Below are 22,169 nucleotides of genomic sequence, written 5' to 3' on the forward strand. Positions count from 1 at the left end.
GTTCAATTTTGCTTTTCACTATCTCTGAATAAGCTGTCTACCATACTGAAATGTTGTTCCTCATCTCTGCTTCTTGGAATTCCTAATTCCATTCAAGGCTTAGGTCAAAAGCCACCTTCCACATAAGACCTTTCCCTACCATTTCTTTTCTTTTTTTCTTTTTTTTTTTTTAAAGTGAGGCAGTTGGGATTAAGTGACTTGCCCAGGGTCACACAGCTAGTAAGTGTTAAGTGTCTGAGGCCGGATTTGAACTCAGGCACTCCTGACTCCAGGGTCGGTGCTCTATCCACTGTGCCCCCTAGCTGCCCCTCCCTACCATTTCTTAACACTCACTTCCACCCAGTTTTTAGTAACTTGATCTAGATATAGATTATTCCCCATAATATACTATAAACTCCTTGAAGAAATGAGTTCTGTTTCTCTATATGGTAGTCACCTAGCACAACACCTGATAATATATTAGACCTTTATAATGATTTTTAAATGAATGTAATGGATTGAGAGAAAATTTTATTGTAAACTTAAGGACAATTATGGTATAGCAGAGGTCTTTTTGGAATTAGAGGAGTCCATGAAAGCTTACTTTTATCTCAACTAGACAAAAAAAATTGAACAGAGAGAGACTTTGATATACAAATACATTAAAATCAATGAGGTAGTAGGTAAGAAGAGAAAAGGTAGGTGACAGAATGGTCAGAAACAAAAACTTTATTATCAGGAAGTATAGAGTGAATGTGGGGTTTAAAGGGAAAGGAAAAAAACTTTAACTGTGGAAAGAGCAAAAGGAAGGAGGAAAAAAGGCAATAAAATTGAAACACAGACTACTTTGATTATATGTCACTACTAATAAGTAAAACTTCTCTGCCACCACCTATTTAAAGAAGGAGTTAAGGGAAAAAGAAATGTATAATCAGTGATCAGAATGGGGCTAAGTACACAATTAACAGTAATCACTGTGGACATGAGTAGGGTGAATTCATTCAAAAAGAGAGGATAACTGAATGGATTAGAAAGCAAATCCAAAATACTGTTTTCAAGAAACACACTTTGAAACAATAAAGTTCAGATAGAATTAAAATGAGGACCTCAAGATCTAGACAAAACTAACCAAGAAATAAACCAGAAAGAAGTTAAAGCCCTAGACAAAGCTTTAGAAAAGCTAGAGATGATAGGCTTTTGGTGATTATTAAACAGGAAAAGAAGAAGTTTACATATTTCTCAGCTGGACATGCTTCCTTTTCCAAAATGTACCATATTTGGGGGTCAAATAAAAACCTGACAAATGCAAGAAAGCAGAAATATTATACACATCCTTTACTGAATGTATTTCAATAAAAAAAACTATATTTAGAACAATTTAATTGAAGACTTATTTAATCCTAGAGGATTAAATTAGTGATGAATTTTAAAGAAACTGGTGGGTTTTAAAGGACAGATCTTATTATTACAGGAAATATGTTTTGCATGATTGCACATGTATTACCTATATCAAATTGCTTACCAGCTCAAGAAGAGGGGGAGGATAAGAATTTAGAACTCAAAAAATTTTTAAACAAATGTTAAAAATTGTTCTTACATGTAATTGGGAAAAATAAAATATTCAAAAGAAGGACAAATCATAAAGTGCTTTGCAAACTTTAAAGCACATGCAAATGCTCAGTATTCATATTATTATGAAATGTATTCATTCATAAAAGAATAATCAGTGAATAATTTCTTATTTCTGATAGGAAAAAGAAAATTTACAATATGGAGAAATGAAGAAAATTAGCATAAAATATTTAGCCCAATTATATAGCAGCAAAACTTAGATGCAGTGGGTGAATATTTACAAAAATATAAAACACTAAGATTAACATAAGAAATAGAGAATTTAAAATAACCCTAATGTTAGGGGGGAAATTGAATAAGACATAATTTAACTTCCAAAGGAAAAAAGCTCAATAACCAAGTAGATTTACAGATGATTTATATGAATTATTCAAATAATTCCATCATTACAGAAATTATTGGCAAAAATAGAAAAAGAAAAGAAAGATTCCTTCCAAATTATAATAAAGTTATGGTTTTGATACCTAAATCAAGGAAAGAGAAAGAAAACCATAAGCTACTTCCTAAAGAAGATTGATGCAAAAATATGTAAAGAATTGTAGGTTTATCCCTCTCAGGAAAAGGGGAGGGTAGCAACAGAGTTGACAAAACAACAAAAAGAAGCAAAGAGAGTCATTGAAGCATAAGTTACATTTTGAACTTTAAATATACTTAAAAGAAAAAGCAAGATGTATGTGATGGTGGTTTATATTTTCATCCACAGTTCTTTTTCTCCAGTTTTTTATTTGAAAATGCTTATTTCATGTGATGTTTAAGTTCTTAATACTAAAAGAAAAGTTCAAGTAAACTTAAAGTTGAAAAAGTTTTCCAGATGTTGTTCAAATCATTTGAAACTTAGGAAACCAAAGAGGTAACAATTTTTTTTCTTGAGAGAATCTAAAAAGTTGTACCAATTGTTTAGTCATTCAGTCATGTCCAACTCTTCATGACTCCGAGGACCACCAGGCCCTTCTGGCCTCAGTTATAGCTCGAAATCTGTCCAGCAGTCATGTTTGTTTTTGTCCATCACATCGTCTGCCATCACCTTTTCCTTTTGCTTTCACTTTTTCCCAACATCAGTCTTTTCCATTGAGTCCTGTCTTATCATTATGTGACCAAAATATTTAAGCTTCAGCTTCAGAATTTGTGTTTCCAAGTAAATAGCCTGAATTAGTTTCTTTAAGTATTGACTGATTTGACCTCCTTGCTCTCCAAAGGACTCTCAAAAGTTTTTTCCAGCACCACAACTCTAAAGTGTGGATACTGTGGTGCTCAACTTTCCTTATGGTCCAACTTTCACAGCCATACATTGCTACTGGAAAAACAATGTCTCTGCTTTTTAGTATGCTGTCCAGATTTGCCATAGCTTTACTTCCAGGGAGCAAGCATCTTTTATTTTTATGGCTGCAGTTGCCATCTGTGGTGATCTTTGGGCCCAGAAATATAAAATCTGACGTTGCTTCCATTTTTTCTCTATTTACCAGAAAGTGATGGGACCAGTTGCCAAGATCTTAGTTTTTTTGATGTTAAGCTTTGAGCCAGCTTTTTTTTACACTCTCCTCTTTCATCCTCATTGAGGCTTCTTAATTCTTCTTCACTTTCTACCATCTGAATGGTATCTTCTGCATATCTAAGATTGTTGATATTTCTCCCAGCAACCTTAAATCCAGCTTTTGATTCATCTAGCCTGACATTTCTCATGGTGTATTCTGTATATAAGTTAAATAAGGTGACAATATTAAACCAATCAGTTGTTCCATGTTCAATTCTTTTTTTTTTTCAGAACTTAATAGTATTTTATTTTTATTCCAGTTACATGGAAAGATAGCCTTCAACATCTGTCTTTACAACATTTTGAGTTCTAGATTTTTCTTCTTCCTCCCCTTCTCTACCCCCTCCCCAATTCAGAAAGAAATCCAATATAGTTCATACACATACAATCACATTAAACACATTTCTGCACCAGTCATGCTGCAAAAGAAGAATCAAAACAAAAGGGAAAAACCTCAAAAAAGAAGAAAAAAAAAAGTAGAGATAACATAGTTCAATCCGCTTTCAGACGCCATAGTTCTTTTTTCTGGATGGGGAGAGCATCTTCCATCATGAGCTCTTTGGAATTGTCTTGGATCATTGTATTGCTGAGAAGAGCAAGTCTATCACAGTTGATCATCTCACAGTGTTGCTGTTACTGTATTCAGTGTTCTCCTGGTTCTGCTTACTTCACTCAGCATCAGTCCACTTAAGTCTTTTCAGGTTTTTCTCAAATCTGCCTGCTCATCATTTCTTATAGCACAAAAATATTCCATTATATTGGTATACCACAACTTGTTCAGCCATTCCTCAATTGAAGGGCATCCCCTTAATTTCTGATTCTTTGCTACCACAAAGAGAGCTACTATAAATATTTTTGTATACATAGGGGTTTTTCCCCTATTTTATGATCTCTTTGGTATACAGACCTAGTAGTGGTATTACTGGATCAGAGGGTATGCACATCCCCATAGCCCTTTGGGCATAATTCCAAATTGCTCTCCAGAATGGTTGGATCAATTCGCAACTCCACCAACAATGCATTAGTGTTCCAATTATTCCACATTTTCTCCAACATTTATTGTTTTCCTTTTTTGTAATATTAGCTAGTTTGATAGGTGTGAGATGGTGCCTCAGAGTTGTTTTAATTTGCATTTCTCTAATCAATAGTGGTTTAGAACATTTTTTCATATGGCAATAGATATATCTTTGATTTCTTCATCTAAAAACTTCCTGTTTATATCCTTTGACCATTTCTCAATTAGGAAATGACTTGTATTCTTATAATTTTGATTTAGTTCTCTATGTAATTTAGAAATGAGGCCTTTAGCAGAAACACTGGCTGTAAAAAACTCTTTCCCAGCTTTCTGCTTTGCTTCTAATCTTGGCTGCATTACTTCTGTTTATTCAAAAACTTTTTAATTTAATGTAATCAAAATGATCCATTTTGCATTTTTATAATATTCTCTGTCTCTTGTTTGGTCATAAAATCTTCTCTCCTCTCATAGATCTGAGAGATAAACTACTTCTTCCTCTCCTAATTTGCCTATGGTATTACCCTTTATGTCTAAGTCATGTACCTATTTTGACCCTATTTTTGTATATGGTACAAGATGTTGGTCTATCCATGTCCAATTCTAACTGTTGCTTCTTGGCCCACATATAGGATACTCAGGCAAAAAATAACATGATATGGTACGCCCATCTCTTTGAGGACTTGTCATATTTTGTTGTGATCCACACGGTCAAAGGCTTTAGTGTAGTCAGTGAAGCAAAAGTAGAAGTAGATGTTTTTCTGGAAGTCCCTTACTTTCTCCACAGTCCAGCAAATGTTGGCATTTTGGTCTCGACTCCCTCTGCCTCTTTGAAAACCAGCCTGCTCTTCTGATAATTCTTGGTTCACATATTACTAAAGCATTCCTTGTAGAAGCTTAACCATAACCTTTGTAAATATATTAAATGAGCTCAGTTGTTCAATAATTTGAATGTTTCTTGGCATTGCCCTTCTTTAGGATTGGGATGTAAACTGATCTTTTCCAATCTGGTGGCTACAGTTGTGTTAAGTCCCTACCATTTTCTCCTATTTTTGCTTGAAATATTCCCCTCATAGCTCTAATTTTCTCAGAGATCTCTTGTCCTTCTCATCCTATTGTTTTCTTCTATTTCTTTGCATTGCTCATTTAAGAAAATCTTACTCTTGCTATTCTCTGGAATTCTGCATTCACTTGGTTATCATTCTCTTTCCTTCTTTCCTCAGCTATTTGTAAAGCCTCATCAGACAGCCATTTTGCTTTCTTGCTCTTCTTTTTCTTTGGAATGTATTTTTTTGTTGCTGCCTCCTGTACAATATTGCAAACCTCTGTTCATAGTTCTTCAGGCACTCTTTCTACCAGATCTAACCTATTCATTACTTCTACTTCATATTCATAAGGGGTGTAACACCTTAAGTCATACCTATGTAGTCTGATGGTTTTCATTTACTTTCTTCAATTTGTCTGAATTTTGCAATAAGAAACTCATGATCTGAGCCAGTCAGTTCTAGATCTTATTTTAATTGATCGTGTAGAGAGCTTCTCCCACCTTTGGTTGCAAAATATAGAACCAGTGTGATTTCTATATTGACCATCTGGTGATGTTCATGTGTTGAGTCACTTTTTTTGGCTATTGAAAAAGAGTGTTTGCTGTGACCACCAAGTTATCTTGACAAAACTCCATTAGTCTCTGCCCTGCCTCATTTTATACTCCAAGGTCAAATTTGGCTGTTATTCCAATTATCTTTTGATTTCCTATTTTATCATCCCAGTCCCCTGTGAGGAATGTGACATCTTTTTTTGGTATTATTTCTAGAAGATGCTGTAGTTCTCCCATAGAATTGGTCGACTCTATAACATCTGTGGTTGGAGTATAAACTTGTGTTACTGTAATGTTGAATGGTTTGCCTTGGGTTTGAACAGATATTGTCTTTTTTGAGAATATGCCCCAGTACTGCTTTTCTCACCCTTTTAGTGAGATCTTTTACATTTCTTTAGGGGATTCTTGCCCACAGTAGTATATGTAATTATCACCCGAATTAAATTCACCCATTTGTGTCCTTTTAAAGGGAGTGAATGGATAATGAATAATGGAATGGTTTGCCATTTCTTTCTCCAGTGGATTACTTTTTGTCAGAACTCTCCACTATGACCTGTCCATCTTGGGTAACTGCCCAGTATAGCTTGTAGTTTCATTGAGCTATGCAAGCCCCTCCCTCATAACAAAGCAGTGATCCAGGATGGAGGTTGTACCAAAGAGGTAATATATTTAAGAAGCATGTCAGAAAGTATAAATCACTATAAAATTGTTAAATGAAAGAATCTTTTGGCCCATTTATTTTTCTTTAGTACATCTCCAGGTGAAACTTGGTATAAAAGAACTTGAGCAAAGAAAAAAATAGAGCCTTTAAGCTATCTCTTATTACAAAAAGGTCATCTATATCCTACAGAAAGGAATTTCTATATACAGACCTCATTACTACCACTACCCTCTGGGCCTCACACACCTAAAGAGGGTTCTAAAACGATACAATGTTCTATAGATTAAATGTATCCTGCTATTTTGTGTTTCATTCTGCTTCCATTTTTGCTTTTTTTTTTTTTTTTTTAAATTTTTGTCATATAACTCATTTTATATACCACATCTATTTTGCATGGAGAGTTAAGGTAAAGTTTCCTCCAGAGAAAAGGGAGTCACTGCATAATCACTTTACATAGTTACTTCTGTGATGTTATGCATAAGAAGTATTTGAATTCCTTTTAATGATAATTTTAGCTGTACTTCTACTGGTTAGATTATTTTCTTATATATTTTGATATAGCTAGTGTTAATTCAGAATGTACTTTAAACTAGTTAAGACTTTAACTTGCATAAAAACATAAAGTTGAAATACTGTTTTTGTAACCCATATAGGTCCTGCTCAGGTTCCAATGATGTCCCCAAATGGTTCAGTGCCTCCTATCTATGTGCCTCCTGGATATGCCCCACAGGTATGGACATCACATTTTTCTACACATACATACACACACACACACACACACACACACACACACACTTTAGTGTACCAAGTCATGCCAACTATTACCTGAATGGACAAGTCACTTACTGTCCCTGGACCTCATTTTGGTCCACTTTACCGCTGAGTTTCCTTCTAACTTTAAATCTGTAATTTTGTAATATTTGCTAATATATAGTTGCTAGAACTTTGGATCCCATTCATTCATTTAATAAACATTTTAATAAAGTTGTTATCCCATTTTCCCCAATTGTTATAAATGCACCTGTTTTTAAATGTTTTTCCTCTCTGAAATCAAAGTTTGGGAAGATGGATATGAATGTTGGTTTTCAAATATTGTGTCATAATCCTTAATAATTTAACAAACTGTACCTCTGATGTTCATTTATTGTCTAGTCTTTTGCCTCCAGGCAGTTCAGTTACTAAAGCATGCAGGGAAGAAGAATTTTTAGCCTTTGTCAAAATATTTCAGAGTTTTTTCATGCTGGATGGATTTTACTTTTATTTATTTAAAGCACTGTAGGAAAAACTGAATATTCTTCAAATGTTTACTTATCTAATGTGTGATATGTGATTTGATATAACTCTTAAAACATTTAGATTTTTTTCATGAATTAGCCTATTTCATTATGAAAAGGCTAAAGTGTGGTTACCAAGAATGATAATATTCTTGTGAAACTCTGAAATCTTAAGGAACTTAGTGCTATTATTTTTTGACTCCTTGTAATATCAGACCACTGATTTGTTCTCCTTCCCCACTTATAAGTTTGTATTTATCTTAAACTAGCATAGCATTTGTCCAATAAGGCAAACACATTTATTTGGAAAGAAATATAATTTTGATGTAATTATTATGAGGAAATCTTAAGTTGTTTTTTAAAAGACTTAACTAATACATACTCAACATTTGCGTTTCTAAACATACGAATCTATATTTTGAAGATTGGCTCAAATTATTAATATCTAGAGAAATACAAATAGTTTCACTTTGTTCCCAGTAAATTGGGAGAGGTTACAAGAGATAGAAATAATCAATTCACTGTTCTGGTAGAGCTGCAAGAAAACAGGTACACTAAAACACTATTGGTGGAATTGGCCCAGTTGTTCTGGAAAACAATCTGAAATTGTATAAGAACAATCATTAATTGTTTATCTTTGCTTCAGAGACCCCACTGCTGGAAATATATCCCAAAGAGAACAAAGAGAGGAAAGAGTCCTCATATATACCAGAATTTTTATAGCAGTATTTTTGTAGTAGTAAATAAAATTTTAAAGTGGATGCTTTGGAAGCAGCTAGGTGGTGCAGTAGATAAAGCACCAGCCCTGTATTCAGGAGGACCTGAGTTCAAATCCGACCTCAGACACTTGACACATAGCTGTGTGACCCTGGGCAAGTCAATTAACCTTCATTGCCCTGCAAAAAAAGATTAAATGGAATATTTGATTTAAAAAAAATTGGATGCTTTTTAATTGGCTGAAGAAGTTGTCCTATGTACATATAATGAAATATTTTTGCCATATGGGGAATTCAGAGAAATTGGGATAGATAAGCTTGTGTGAACTAGTGAGAAGTAAATGATGAGAGAAGTAAAAAGAAGCAAGAAAACTTTATGCATAATGTTTATAATCATATAAGCAAAAAGAATACTAAAATGAATTCAGTGTAATTGTAATGACCAATATTGGCGCATCCCAAAGAAGAGAAGGGGTAAAAGTAAAAGCACCACCATTGTCCCTTTCTTTGGAGGAATGGTACAATCACAGATGCAAAATATTACACTGTTTCCATTAATTTTCATGGCAGTACATCCAGAAATGTCTATGAGACATATAGAAAAGATACCAATGAAACCTTGATTAAAGATAAAATTATTATGTAAAAATGTGTCCTTTAAATTCTAGGACATTAAAGGTATAGAAAGGTCATATCTTAGAAGGGCCTGTTGCAAAAATTTCTAAGTTGCAGTGTTAGACAAAGAAAAAACCAAAGTCTCCAAGCCAAAAGAAAATAGGTTTATTTAGAGAGGGACCCTCAAGTCTAGGACCCAAAGACTCTGAGCCTCAGGATCCGGGGATATTTAAGTACAATGACTCCTCCCACAATCTAACACAATCCAAGTGGTACAAATACAATAAGTATAAAATAGGAAGAAAGGAACCATCAGTCAGATACCGGAATAGTCACTTCCCATTTTATATACTCTACTTAAAATAGCCCTGTTCCAAAGTAACAAGCTCATAACATAGGAAGCCATCTATCTAAATGTATCTTTGCCATGTTGGACAATGCCTTTCTTACATCTGTTCCTTAGAGTTGTTTTCTGCTATCAAGAATTTCCATCATATTGGTTATGGGTGGCTTTCCAACCTCTTACCAGCTCTGATTGGTCCCTTATAGCTCAGAAGTTACTATTTGAGGTATCTGACCTTTAAGCTGATTGGTACCTATACCTAAGCACAATTGGATGTCAGATAGGTAGATTCTGGGTAAGTTATAGACAATATCACATTTGCTCCATATCTTAAATCACAGTTTGTAGTCTATAAACTAATTAGTACTACTGTTAAATTACTTAAATCTAAGGGATGAGGAAAACCTCACTCACAGGGCCTCCGATGATCTAGTCCAAACCTATACAAAAACCTGAAAAAAATAGTAAGGCGTCTATCTTGACTCTGAATGGGCGAAGAAATGTAAAAGAAAATAGTTTGAAGGAATGGTAAGGCCAAATTTAGGGGGATGTTTTGGGGTTTATTTGCTTTTCCCCCCAAGATAAAAGGGATTCGGTTGTAGTGATAGGTAATAAGATAAGCAAAAGCTGAAAATTGGTGAGAGGAGTGATTTAAAGAGGCAAGCCTCTAGTTTTTCAGTGAAGAAATCAAAGCTATCTATAGTCATATAAAAAAATGCTTTGTATCACTATTGATTAGAAAAATGCAAATTAAAACAACTCTGAGGTACCACCTCACACCTATCAGACTGGCTAATGTGACAGAAAAGGAAATGATAAATGTTGGAGGGTATGTGGGAAAATTGGGACACTAATAATTCATTGTTGGTGGAGTTGTGAACTGATCCAGCCACTCTGGAGAGCAGTTGCCCAAAAGGCAATCAAACTGCCTTTGATCCAGCAATACCACTACTAATATTGTGTCCCAAAGAGATAAATAAAGGGGGTGGGGGCTGGGGGAAGGATATACTTGCATAAAGGGATTTATAGCAGCTCTTTTTGGGGTGGCAAAGAACTGGAAATTGAGAGGATGTCCATCAGTTGGGAAATGGCTGAACAAGTTGTATATGATTATGATGGTATAAGAAATGACAAGGGGCGGCTAGGTGGTGCAGTGGATAAAGCACTGGCCCTGAAGTCAGGAGTACCTGAGTTCAAATGCGGCCTCAGACACTTAACACTTACTAAAAAAAAAGAAAAGAAAAGAAACGACAAGCTGGATGCTCTCAGAAAAGCCAGGACTCAACTGAAGTAATGCAAAGTGAAGGGAGCAAAACCAGGAGAACATTGTACATGATAACAACAACATTGTACGATGAACTGTGAATGACTTAGGTATTCTCAGCAATACAGTGATCCAAGACAATTCCAAAGGTCTCATTAGAAAAATTCTGTTGACATCCAGAGAAAGAACTGATGGAGTCTGAATGCAAATTGAAGCATACTATTTTCACTTTATTTTTTTGTGTGGTGGGGGTTTTTTTGTTTTGTTTTTTGTTTCTTCTTTCACAACATGATGAATACAGAAATATGTTTTACATGATTGCACATTTTTAACCTATGTTGGATTGCTTATCTTAAAGGAGAGGGGAATATTTGGAAATCAAAAGCTTTTAATAAATATTTTTAAATTTGCCTTTACATGTAATTAGAAAAAAATACTGTTTAAAAAATTAAAAGGAAAAAACTGAAAAGGAAAAAAAAAAGAGGCAAGGCTCCAGAGGAAACTGGAAAAAATAGGATTAAAGGGACCAGTAGGATTGTGGTTGGTTAGGAGAAAGGCCAACTTATTGGCTGAGCCTGAAGCACAAGTGAAAATGATTAAGATTCTACATTTCTCCCATCCATCCCTTTCTTTCCACTAACACCATAATACTAATTCTGGCCCTCATCTCTAGCCTAGACTATTACAAAAGCCTCCTAATAGTCACCCTTCTTCAAGCCTTTCCCCTTTACAGTCCAGAGGGCCAGAGGGATGCTTCTAAAAAAGCCCTCATGTTTCCTTGTTGTCTGCAGGACCGAATAAATCTCCTTCCTTTGTCCAGACTTAATGCCTGTCACTCCCATCATATATTATATGTTATAGCCAAATAGACCTACTACATTGCCTCACCTCTCTTTTTGCTTTTGAACCTTTCCCTCATGCCTAAAAAGCACTTCCTACTCACTTGTCCCTTTCTAGAAAATAAGCTCAAGAAGAACCTTTCTCCTTGAAGTCTTTCCTCATTCCCCCCAGCTTTTCCCTCCCTAAGTTACCATATACTTGTTTACTCTTTGTTTATAAGTTGTTTCTCCCAGTAGAAAGTTAGTTCTTTAAAGGCAGAAAATATTTCATTTTTAGCTTTATATCCCTAACACAGTATCTGGCATATAATAGGTACTTAATAATTACTTGTTGACTGATTATTTTCTCTCTTTTCTGTCTTTGATCTTGAAAGTGAAAGATTATAGTTAAAGGAACTAAGTGGGAGGATTATTTAAGGAAAATTGTAAAATTCAGGGGCCAGCAAGAGCCAGGTAGTGATTATCTCAGGAACTTTTGGAAAGTATAAACTTGAGCTTATGAAAGAAAAAGAAAAAAGCTTTATTTGAAGCCTTTTTGTTTTTCTCTCATAGTCGTTTGTGGAATTCCAACCATCTCCACAACAAAAGGAGAAGTTAAGGCGCTGAAAGTTAATATTCCCCCTCTTTTTGGGAAAGAAAGATATTTGTTTCATTAACTATTCCCCAGAAACATGGTTATTGTTGTTCTTCTTCCTCTTCCTCTTTTCATTTAGTATATTGTCTTTCTGGTTCTGTTTATTTCAGTCTGCCTCCCTTAATTCGTAGAAATTCTCCCATGTTTCTCTGAATTCCTCATATCCATCATTTTCTATTGCACAGCATGTACTTAGTGTACTATCTGGTACATAGAAAGCACTTAATAAATGACTGCTCACTACTTTCCCATTATATTAATATACTACAATTTTATAGTCTTTCTCCTATGAATGAACACCCATTTGGTTTATATTTCTTTGTCACCACAAAAGGTACTACTATGAATATTTTTATATATATTGGACAACTCTAATACTGTGAAGAAGATATAAAATGTGTCAGTGTGTGTATCACACTCTTATCTTATCTTAAATCTTGTCCACCAAACTGGAATTCTTATGAAGACTATCCTAGTGGACTTTGCCTGTAAACACCACTTTACCCTCTGTACCCTCTGGCAAGAAGCAACTTTCTATTCCTTGATTGTGTTTCTATTTCATATAAGAAAAATGAATTCATTTTTAGGAGGCTATATTTTTGTTGTTACATTCCTAATACATATATATATCAAAAGTCTCCAGGAAGTTCATGCTTCCTAAAAAATTCACCTCAAAATTCAGATTCAAGCTAATTTTGGTTGAGTACCATACTGTGGCAGAAGCATGGGCAATAAATTCGCAATTATGATTTTTAGCCAAGAAACTTCCAGGAAAAAATTCTGGAGAAAACATAATTATTCAAGTATAGCAGCTTTAAAAGTGTATCTACCTTTTACCGTATTCTATTTCTATAAAAAATTCACATGAAGAAGCATATGTAGGTTTGCACCTCCAACATATAGCCACAACACTGACATTTTGATCATAGCATTAAGTTGGCTTAGATGAATTGATTACACTTGCCAGAGAGATGATGAACTTAAACTGCAGAGAGAGACATACCTTTTGGGACTTGTGCTTTATGGGAATTTGTTATTCATTTGGGAGTGGGTAGATAGTAAGAGATAGATTATAAATGCATATAAGGTAAATGAATTAAGTACTCTTTTAAACATAGAATATATACTTTTTAAAAAGGTCACCACCCCATCCCCTGCCTTGCCCCCTTAAAAAATGTTTTCACATGGCCTAGGATAGATACTCTGGCTTTACTAAAATAGATATGCTCTAATGCAAAAATATGTTTAATGTTTGTGTGTGTGTGTGTGTGTGTGTGTGTGTGTATAAAACCTATATCAGATTACCTGCTGTCTAGGGGAGGGAGGGAGAAAAATGGGAAATTGGAAATCTTATAGAAACAAATGTTGAAAACTATCTCTACATGTAACTGGAAAATAAAAAAATACTTTTGTTTGGAAAAAAAAGAAAAAATTTCCAAAGGGGGAAAACAAAGAAATAGATATGCTCTAAGACAATACACATACAGCAAAAGCATCACAGAAGTACAGTAGAAATATTTCTCAGGTACATTTTAAGGAATAAAAGGCAAAGGTAACTCATTTATATGAATGGAGAACAGCCATGGAAATTTTTCTCATTCAAATGGAGCACAGAGGAAGTCATAGAAAGTTCTTATAATCAAAGTGGGAAGTTTTCATGGAGAATGTGAGATTTCAAAGACTTTGAATGAAGGAGAAGAGAGAACTTTGAACACTGAGAGGAATATGCTCCTCACAGAACTTTGGGTAGAGGAAGACTAGACAAAAAAGGATTTGAGCAAATGATAAGATCAAAGAAGGCAAAAACAGGAAAAGAAGAAGTAGAGATCTTGAATTTATACCGCGGCGCGGTAGGAAGCTGCTCTAGAAAAGTCAAATAAAAGGGACATGGCAAAAAGTAGAGTTACAGTTATTCCTGAGGTTGGGCATCCAGGCACATGGTACTAGAGGAGAAAATTAGCAAAGAAGAGATAGTAATTCTAGAGAGCTGACCCACAGCCGTTGTATTTATAGGAAGCGATATAAGTAAATATTGCTAATTTATAGTAACAGTTCATTTTTCTCAGTCATATCTGTCCAACTCTTAACTTTCTGAAACAAGTCAAAAGTAAGCCAAAAAAAAAAAAAGTTAGTGTGTCACTTTAGCATCTCACCCAGAGCCCTTGAAGAGAAAACATGTTGGTAATTTATTCTTAGAGCTGTGTAAAATAAATTCTATATTATCTGGAAATCTAAATTTTAAAAATTAGAAGGCTCATTTGTACAGTCATAAAAACATCAGAACTAGAAAGGACCTTAGAAATTATTTGGTCCTAGTTTTCATTTTCTATTTGAAAAACTGAAACATAGGGAGATGAATTGACTTGCCTAGAGTTTCATTACTAGTTAATGAAGCATCAAGACAATGTCTTTAAATTCTAGTCCAGTCTTCTTCCTGTGTACCACAGTTTTACTTACTCCGTGAGGTTCTGGGACTTTGCAAAGGGTAGTAGTTTAAATGAAACCACCCAGGATTGAGAGTTGTGAGCTCCTTGTACAGCACCATCCATCATTTTAGATAGCTTGTTAATTTTTCTCATTGTTGTAATCATTTGTGTTTCTGTCATAGAATTTTTTTTAGAGATGGGGCAGTGAGGGTTAAGTGACTTGCACAAGGTCACACAGCTAGTAAGTGTCGAGTATCTGAGGCCGGATTTGAACTCAGGTCCTCCTGAATCCAGGGCCAGCGCTTTATCTGCTGCGCCACCTAGCTGCACCCTATGTCATTGAATTTTGATGCCAATGCTATTTTTTCCTCTGTGAGCTGTTTTTTTTAACCTATAGGTTCTTAGACCATGAAATACTTTTTATCCTTTTAATAATTTTGTGATTTTTTAAAAATCATCTTTTCCTAAGCCTGTAGCATATGTCTGACCCAGTTTCTCAGCTATGCACAGAGGTCCAGTGGCTTCCTGTTACCTCTAACATCAAATAAACATTGTTTGTCATTTAAAACCCTTTATAGTTTGGTTCCAACCTATCTTTCCAGGTTGATCCACCATTCTGCCTTCCAGTCAAGCTGTTCCTCACACATGATGTTTCATGTCTTGCAGATCATGACTAGAATGTTCTGCCTTCTCACCACTGCCTCCTACAACCCCAAACTTCCTTTAAAGCTCTTCTTAAGAACTATCCCATGAGTGAAGTTTTTCTGATTCCCTCTCCCTAGCCCCAAACTTTGTTCTCTCTAAAAATTTCCTTATACAGGTTACTTCTACATTTACATCTTGTAAACATAGAAGTTCATGTACAGGTGGAACTGCCTCATTTTGTCTTTGTATCCTTAGCGCCTAGTATAGTACCTTGCCATTAATTAAAATATCTGTTGATGGATGCATCTTGAAATGACTACATGGTACCATATGAAACAGGTATTTAATGAATTATTTTGATGACGATATGGTAGAAATTTTTCTTTAATCTTTAGCTCTTCAGAAATCCTTATTTTCTGTTATAACATACTTTAAAGCACCTGTTCAGTTCCTCAGGAGTAAATTGTAACCTAATGGTCATCCTTTTTCTTTTCCTGGGACTTAACAGGTTATTGAAGACAATGGTGTTCGAAGGGTTGTTGTGGTTCCCCAGGCACCAGAGTTTCACCCTGGTGGTCATGCAGTGTTACACAGACCTCCCCATCCTCCTCTTCCCGGCTTCATTCCTCTTCCAGCCATGATGCCTCCTCCACCTCGTCATATGTACTCACCAGTAACAGGAACTGGAGATATGGCAACACAGTATATACCGCAGTATCATCCTTCACAGGTATACGGAGATCTAGGTAAGTATATACTTGAAAGTTAACAAGCTGCTTTTAAAAAAAGAAATTCTTTCATTGATGAACACCCATGTCATTTCTTTATTATCTTTAATTGGAAATGATTCTGTTATACATATAGCTACCACATCAATCCATTACCAGGTATATATGGAATATGATATATAAAGCACTTTGTAACCCTGAAAGTACTATAATTATTTTCATTATTACTAGTACTTTGAACTCAGCACTGTGAGGATGCTGACAAAAGCATCTTTCCACTCAAGGAGGTATGAAAATGTGACTAATACAGAGAAAAGATGAAAGATGATAATTCATATTTGAATTCAAAGGACCTGGGTTCAAATTTCATTTTTTAAAAAATTTTTTCTGTAATAAATATATTTATTTAGGATTTTCCCCAAGTTACATGTAAAAATAATTTTCACATCAGTTTTTTTAAAACTTTGTGTTCCAAATTCTCTTCCTCCCTATGAACTCAAGCAATTCAATATAAGTTATACATGTGGTCATGTAAAACATCTCTACATTATTCAGACTGTGAAAGAAAACAGACAAAAAAACTTTAGAAAGAGGAACTAACAACTAAAAAAATTATACTTCACTTTCTATTCAGATACCATCAGTTCTTTCTCTGTAGATGGATTGCATTTTTCATAAGTCTTTCTGATAGCATCCTTCTCATCATTTTTTTCAGTTACTATTGCTAACTGTATTAACTTCCATCCTATTCCCTCCCCTTGATATTTACTCTATTTTCTCTCTTCTTTCACCCTATCCCTCTTCAAAAGTGTTTTGCTTCTTACTGCCCCTCCCCCAATCTGCCCTCCCTTCCTTCACCTCTACCGCCTTATCCCCTTCCCCTCCCACTTTCCTGCAAGGCAAGATATTTTACTATACCCCCTTGAGTGTGAAAGTTATTCCCTCTTTGAGCCAATTCTGATGAGAGTAAGGCTCACTCATTCCCCCACTCCTTCCCTGTCTTCTCCTCCATTCTGTAAGCTTTTTCTTGCTTCTTTTATGTGAGGTATTTTACTTTATTCTACCTCTTCCTTTCCCTTTCTCCCAGTGCATTCCTCTCACCCCTTAATTTTATTTTAAAGATGTCATCATGGGGGGCAGCTAGGTGGCGCAGTGGATAAAGCACCAGCCCTGGATTCAGAAGTAACCGAGTTCAAATCCGGCCTCATACACTTGACACTTACTAGCTGTGTGACCCTGGGCAAGTCACTTAACCCCCATTGCCCTGCAAAAGAAAGAAAAAAAAAAAGAAAAGATGTCATCACGGGTCATCTAAGTGACACAGTGAACAAAGCACCAGCCCTGGACCCAGGAGGCCCCAAGGCCAAATCTGGCCCCAGATATAAGCCACCCCACCCTGCCTACCCCACCCAAAAAAAAAAAGATAAAAAATAAATGCTTTACAGATATCATCCCTTCATATTCAATTCACACCTGTACCCTCTGTCTAAGTATATTCCATTCAGCTGCCCTAATACTGAGAAAGTTCTTATGAATTAGAAGTATCATCTTCCCATGTAGGAATGCAAACAGTTTAACCTTTTAATATCCCTCATGATTTCTTTTTCCTGTTTACCTTTTTATGCTTCTCTAGGGTCTTGTTCAAATTCCATTTTTGCCACTGTGACCTTGGGCACAGAATTTCTGCATGAACAATTAGAAGGTTATATTTCAAGACTATTAGACTGGTCATGCCTACTTCATATTAAGATGAAAAATCCAATTCTAATTCAACAAAGCATTTAGGCACTGGGGACACAAGGAAGAAATCAGAATTTTCCTTGTCCTCAAGGACTTTACATTCTACCAAATTACATTCATGTTGTTATACTACCGTGGGATTTTGAAAGATGAACACATTTCTGGATATCATATTCTTGCATAGTCTTATTCTTTTTCCTAAAAAATTCCCTTTTGCCTTTATCCCATGTCTTCTCTCTCTCACTCTCTCTCTCTCTTTCTCACTCTTTTTTGTGAGGCAGTTGGGGTTAAATGACTTGCCCAGGGTCATACAGCTAGTAAGTATCAAGTGTCTGAGGTCGGATTTGAACTCAGGTCCTCCTGACTCCAGGGCCAGTGCTTTATCCACTGCGCCACCTAGCTGTCCCTATCCCATGTCTTCTTGTCTGTCTCCTCTTTATTGCTAGTCTCTTGGAAACAATAATTTGTACTTGCTGTTTCTACTTACTTTCTAACTAAAGCCTTCTCTTCTTCAAAATATGGCTTCTTATACAGTCACTCTCTTGAAACAGCTGAAGAAAGCCCCTCATGATTTCTTTATTGCCAAATCCAGTGCCTTTTCCAGCGCTCCTTGATTCCTACATTTTTGATACCAATGCTCTCCTTTGGGTTGCCTGATAACATACAGTATTTCTTTTCCTACTTCTCAGATTACTTCTCTGTCTCAGATGCTGGATCCTATTCCTTGTTCCAGACCTCAAATGTGGAAGCCCCGAAAAGCTTTTCTTTCTTTGCACCCTTTTCCTATGTACTCTTCCATTTCATTTATCACCTCTGTGTAACCACTGAATCAAAATCTCTAACCCTTATAGTTCCAGACCCACTATTTTGTTTGTGAGATATTTTCACCTGGTTCCCCCATTGTCACCTCACGTTTATCATATCCTAAACTGAACTCTCAGTTCATAATCCCCACCCCTTTTTTTCTTGTGATTGAATTGTGTCCTCTGTTACCCGGACTTAAAACTGTCAGAATCATCTGTTTCTTTTCTCTTTCTCACCTTCTACAACCAACCAATCATTTGTGAATCTTGTTGATTTTATCTCTAAAATAGCTCTTAGAAGTCTTATTTATAATTATGGTTGTGATATAGTTTTTATTCACATATCTTTTGAATATCTGGTAAAATTGAGTGACTTGCTTTTTCATGTTTTCACATGCATTTTTAATGTGATTAAAATATTTTTTTATTTCTTGTTTCTAGATTCACTCTCTACACATGGTAGATCTAACTTCAGAGATGAAAGATCTAGTAAAACTTATGAGCGTTTACAGAAAAAATTAAAAGATCGACAGGGATCACAAAAAGATAAATTGAGTAGCCCACCATCTTCACCTCAGAAATGTCCTTCTCCTACAAATGAACATAACGGACTTATAAAAGGACATAATGTGGGTGGCTTAAGCACAGGATCGGCAAAGAATAAAGCAGGAAAAGGGAAAGTTGTCTCACAAATGGATACAGAAATAGAAGGTAATTAAAATGTCATATTTTCCTGTTGCTGTTTGATCTTTTTTTCCCCTTTCTTGCCTTTTGTTTAACCTGTTAACTTTTCTCACGGTGAAATCTCATTCTAATAATGTACTTATTTCTACAGTGGTAAAGTAAATTGGCAGATTAGGAGCCCAGTACTCCACAGCTTTGAAAATGTATAGTTTCATCTTATTTGACCATGGTATGAATAGGGAAACTTCACATGGTTTCCTGCAAATGGCCTACGGCCTGTCCAGAAGAAATTTCTGAGGGGCAGGTAGATGGCACAGTGGTTAAAGCACCGGCCCTGGATTCAGGAGTACCTGAGTTCAAATCCAGCCTCAGACACTTGACACTTACTAGCTGTGTGACCCTGGGCAAGTCACTTAACCCCCATTGCCTGCCCCCCCCCCAAAAAAAAACCAAGAAATTTCTGAGTGAAAAATCAGACATAAATCAAAATTCCATATTCTCTACTTCAAAGTCCTTTCACACCACTGATCTTGATTTCAACTCTTTATCTTTATCCTGACTATTCTTTGTTTTGCTCATAACAATCTTCTGATGACTTCCTTATACCAATTTTCATTCTTTACTTTATACTTTGGTCTAGTCTATACTGCTAATACTTGGAATAGTGTTTTCTTCCAGCTTTACAAATCTGCTTTCTCTCCCTCTTCCTGATTTTTTTCCTCTTAAATTGTCCTTATGTGACCTTTCCCAACCAACTAGGAGGAAAGTAACGTTTCTTTTTTTTCCTATCCAGTATTTCTTGTCCTTTTCCAAGGAAATTATGAACACTAATCCCTGTATATTACTGCGTATTGTTTAAGTAACAAGTAAATTAAAGCTCTTTATTTATACACACAATGCACTCAAGTACTTTTGACCCCTTTATTTGTTAGTTGTTAATAAGCTTCTTGGTCTTGAATTATTTCATGAGTAATTGTAAAGTTCTTGTTCTAAATACACTAGATATTCTTTCTCCTAATATCTGTTTTGGTTTTTTGTTGTTGTTGTTGTTGTTGTTGTTGTTTTTAGACATTCACTAATTACTTGCAAAATGCAAGAAACTGTTTGGTGCAGGACATGCAAAATTGAAATAAGACAAATTTCAGTATATTTAGTTTTAAAATAATAACTGACACTTATGTGGAATGACAAGCTATATTTCCGTCTTCAAAATCTTGAGAGTAAAAGATTTAATTGAGGTTGTATTTTTTTGACATAATTCTAAAATCCATAACAGAATTTATTCATAAAAGTTAAAGCAAAGCATACTACATGAGAATTTCTCCAACTCCCTGTTGCCTGTAAAATAAAATATATCCTCTCTAATATCTATTTTAAAATTTTTCACAATCTGACTAATGTACAATTGTCTCCAGGTAGTTTTCATATTATTATTTCTTCATTCTATTAATTGCAATCGAACTGAAATGTAAGCTATCTCACAGTCTTATTGTACACTAGTGTGGTTTTTTTTTCTTTTTTAAAAACAATTATTTTTGGTATTCTTTTCTTTTTAAATTTTGAGTTCCAAATTCTGTTCTTTCCTTCCACCCCCTTCCCTACCCTCTGAGAAGGCAAGCAATACGATATTAATTATGCATGTGAAATCTTGCAAAACATATTTCCATATTAGCCATATATCAAAAAAAAGAAAAATAAAGTGAGAAGATTTTACTTTAGTTTGTCCCAAGATTTCATCATTTCTCTCTTTGAAGGTGGATAGCATTTGTTCATCAGGAGTCCTTTAGAACTGTGTTGTTGGATCATTATATTAATCAGAGTAGCCAAGTCTTTGCAGTTGATCATCATTATAACATTGCTGTTACTGTGCATGACTCTGGCTCCTCTTGATTCACTTTGCATCAATTCATATAAGTCTTGGGGGGGGGTGGGGAGCAATGAGGTCACACAGCTAGTAAGTGTCAAGTGTATGAGGCTGGATTTGAACTCAGGTCCTCCTGAATCCAAGGCTGGTGTTTTATCCACTGTGCCAGTTCATATAGGTCTTGCCATGTTTTTCTGAAACCACTCCCCCCTTATCATTTCTTACAGCATAATTACTGTTAGAATCATATGCCACAACTTGTTCAGTCATTCCCCAATTGACAAACATCCCCTCAATTTCCAATTCTTTTTCATCACAAAATGAGTTGCTATAAATATTTTTGTACATATAGGTCCTTTTCCTATCTCTGTAGGATACAGATAGTCTTGTTTTCAATTGTAAACTGGGAATATGTCAGTTTTACCCTTACATAGCACCCAAAAGAGTATCATGGGAACATTGAGGTACATAATTCTGTTTGACCACTATAATTTAGAAATAGAAGCTACTGCCCTTTTTACAAATCTTTTAAAAACTTGTTTTAAATACTAGTACAAAACAGTAACAGTACAGAGCCTTGATGTCTTTTACCATGCATCATTATATAATAAAGCATTTTCTCAACTCATTATATCCTTAAATGAATTTGGATAAATTGGCATTTCATGTTCTAATTTGTATTGCATTAGCAAATAGCTCAACTAAGTAATTTGGAACAAGGAAAGGGAAATAAAACCAAACTTCAGGAGCACTATTAAAAATGCAGCTTCTCTTATCTTTCCTACCTCCTGTAGTCCCATATGATAGTTTAAATTTGATTTTATCTTTTTCCACCATGAAATTCCAGTCCTCTCACATGAATAACCATAGGCATTCTATGGCTTTTAGCCCTCATAATTTTTCTCTTCATCAGTTCCAGCCTTACTAGTTTTGTAATCTTCTGGGGAAACTGTAAGTCACTGAGTGATCCACTGCTTCAGTTTCCAGAAATATCAATGGGGACTCTTTAATTCTAGTAAAGTGAATTGCACTTACCTTTTTAGAAAGATATGGTTGGGGCAGCTAAGTGGCACATTGGAAAAAGCAACGGCCCTGGATTCAGGAGGACCTGAGTTCAAATCCGGCCTCAGACACTTGACACTTACTAGCTGTGTGACCCTGGGCAAGTCACTTAACCCTCAT

General features: G+C 35.3%; 1 protein-coding gene across 6 annotated transcripts in view; it reads left to right on the top strand.

Annotated features, from left to right (window-relative positions):
• Window positions 1-22,169, top strand: part of FNDC3A (fibronectin type III domain containing 3A) — a 180,556-nt gene that overhangs the window by 107,861 nt on the left and 50,526 nt on the right. For all 6 annotated transcript variants that reach the window (XM_043992461.1, XM_043992464.1, XM_043992463.1 and 3 more), the window contains 3 exons: window positions 7,066-7,142; window positions 15,677-15,914; window positions 18,881-19,150. In XM_043992461.1, the coding sequence (XP_043848396.1) occupies window positions 7,066-7,142; window positions 15,677-15,914; window positions 18,881-19,150 (585 nt within the window). The remainder of the gene's footprint in view (window positions 1-7,065; window positions 7,143-15,676; window positions 15,915-18,880; window positions 19,151-22,169) is intronic.

Source organism: Dromiciops gliroides, chromosome 3, assembly GCF_019393635.1.
Source record: "Dromiciops gliroides isolate mDroGli1 chromosome 3, mDroGli1.pri, whole genome shotgun sequence".
NCBI lineage: Eukaryota > Metazoa > Chordata > Mammalia > Microbiotheria > Microbiotheriidae > Dromiciops > Dromiciops gliroides.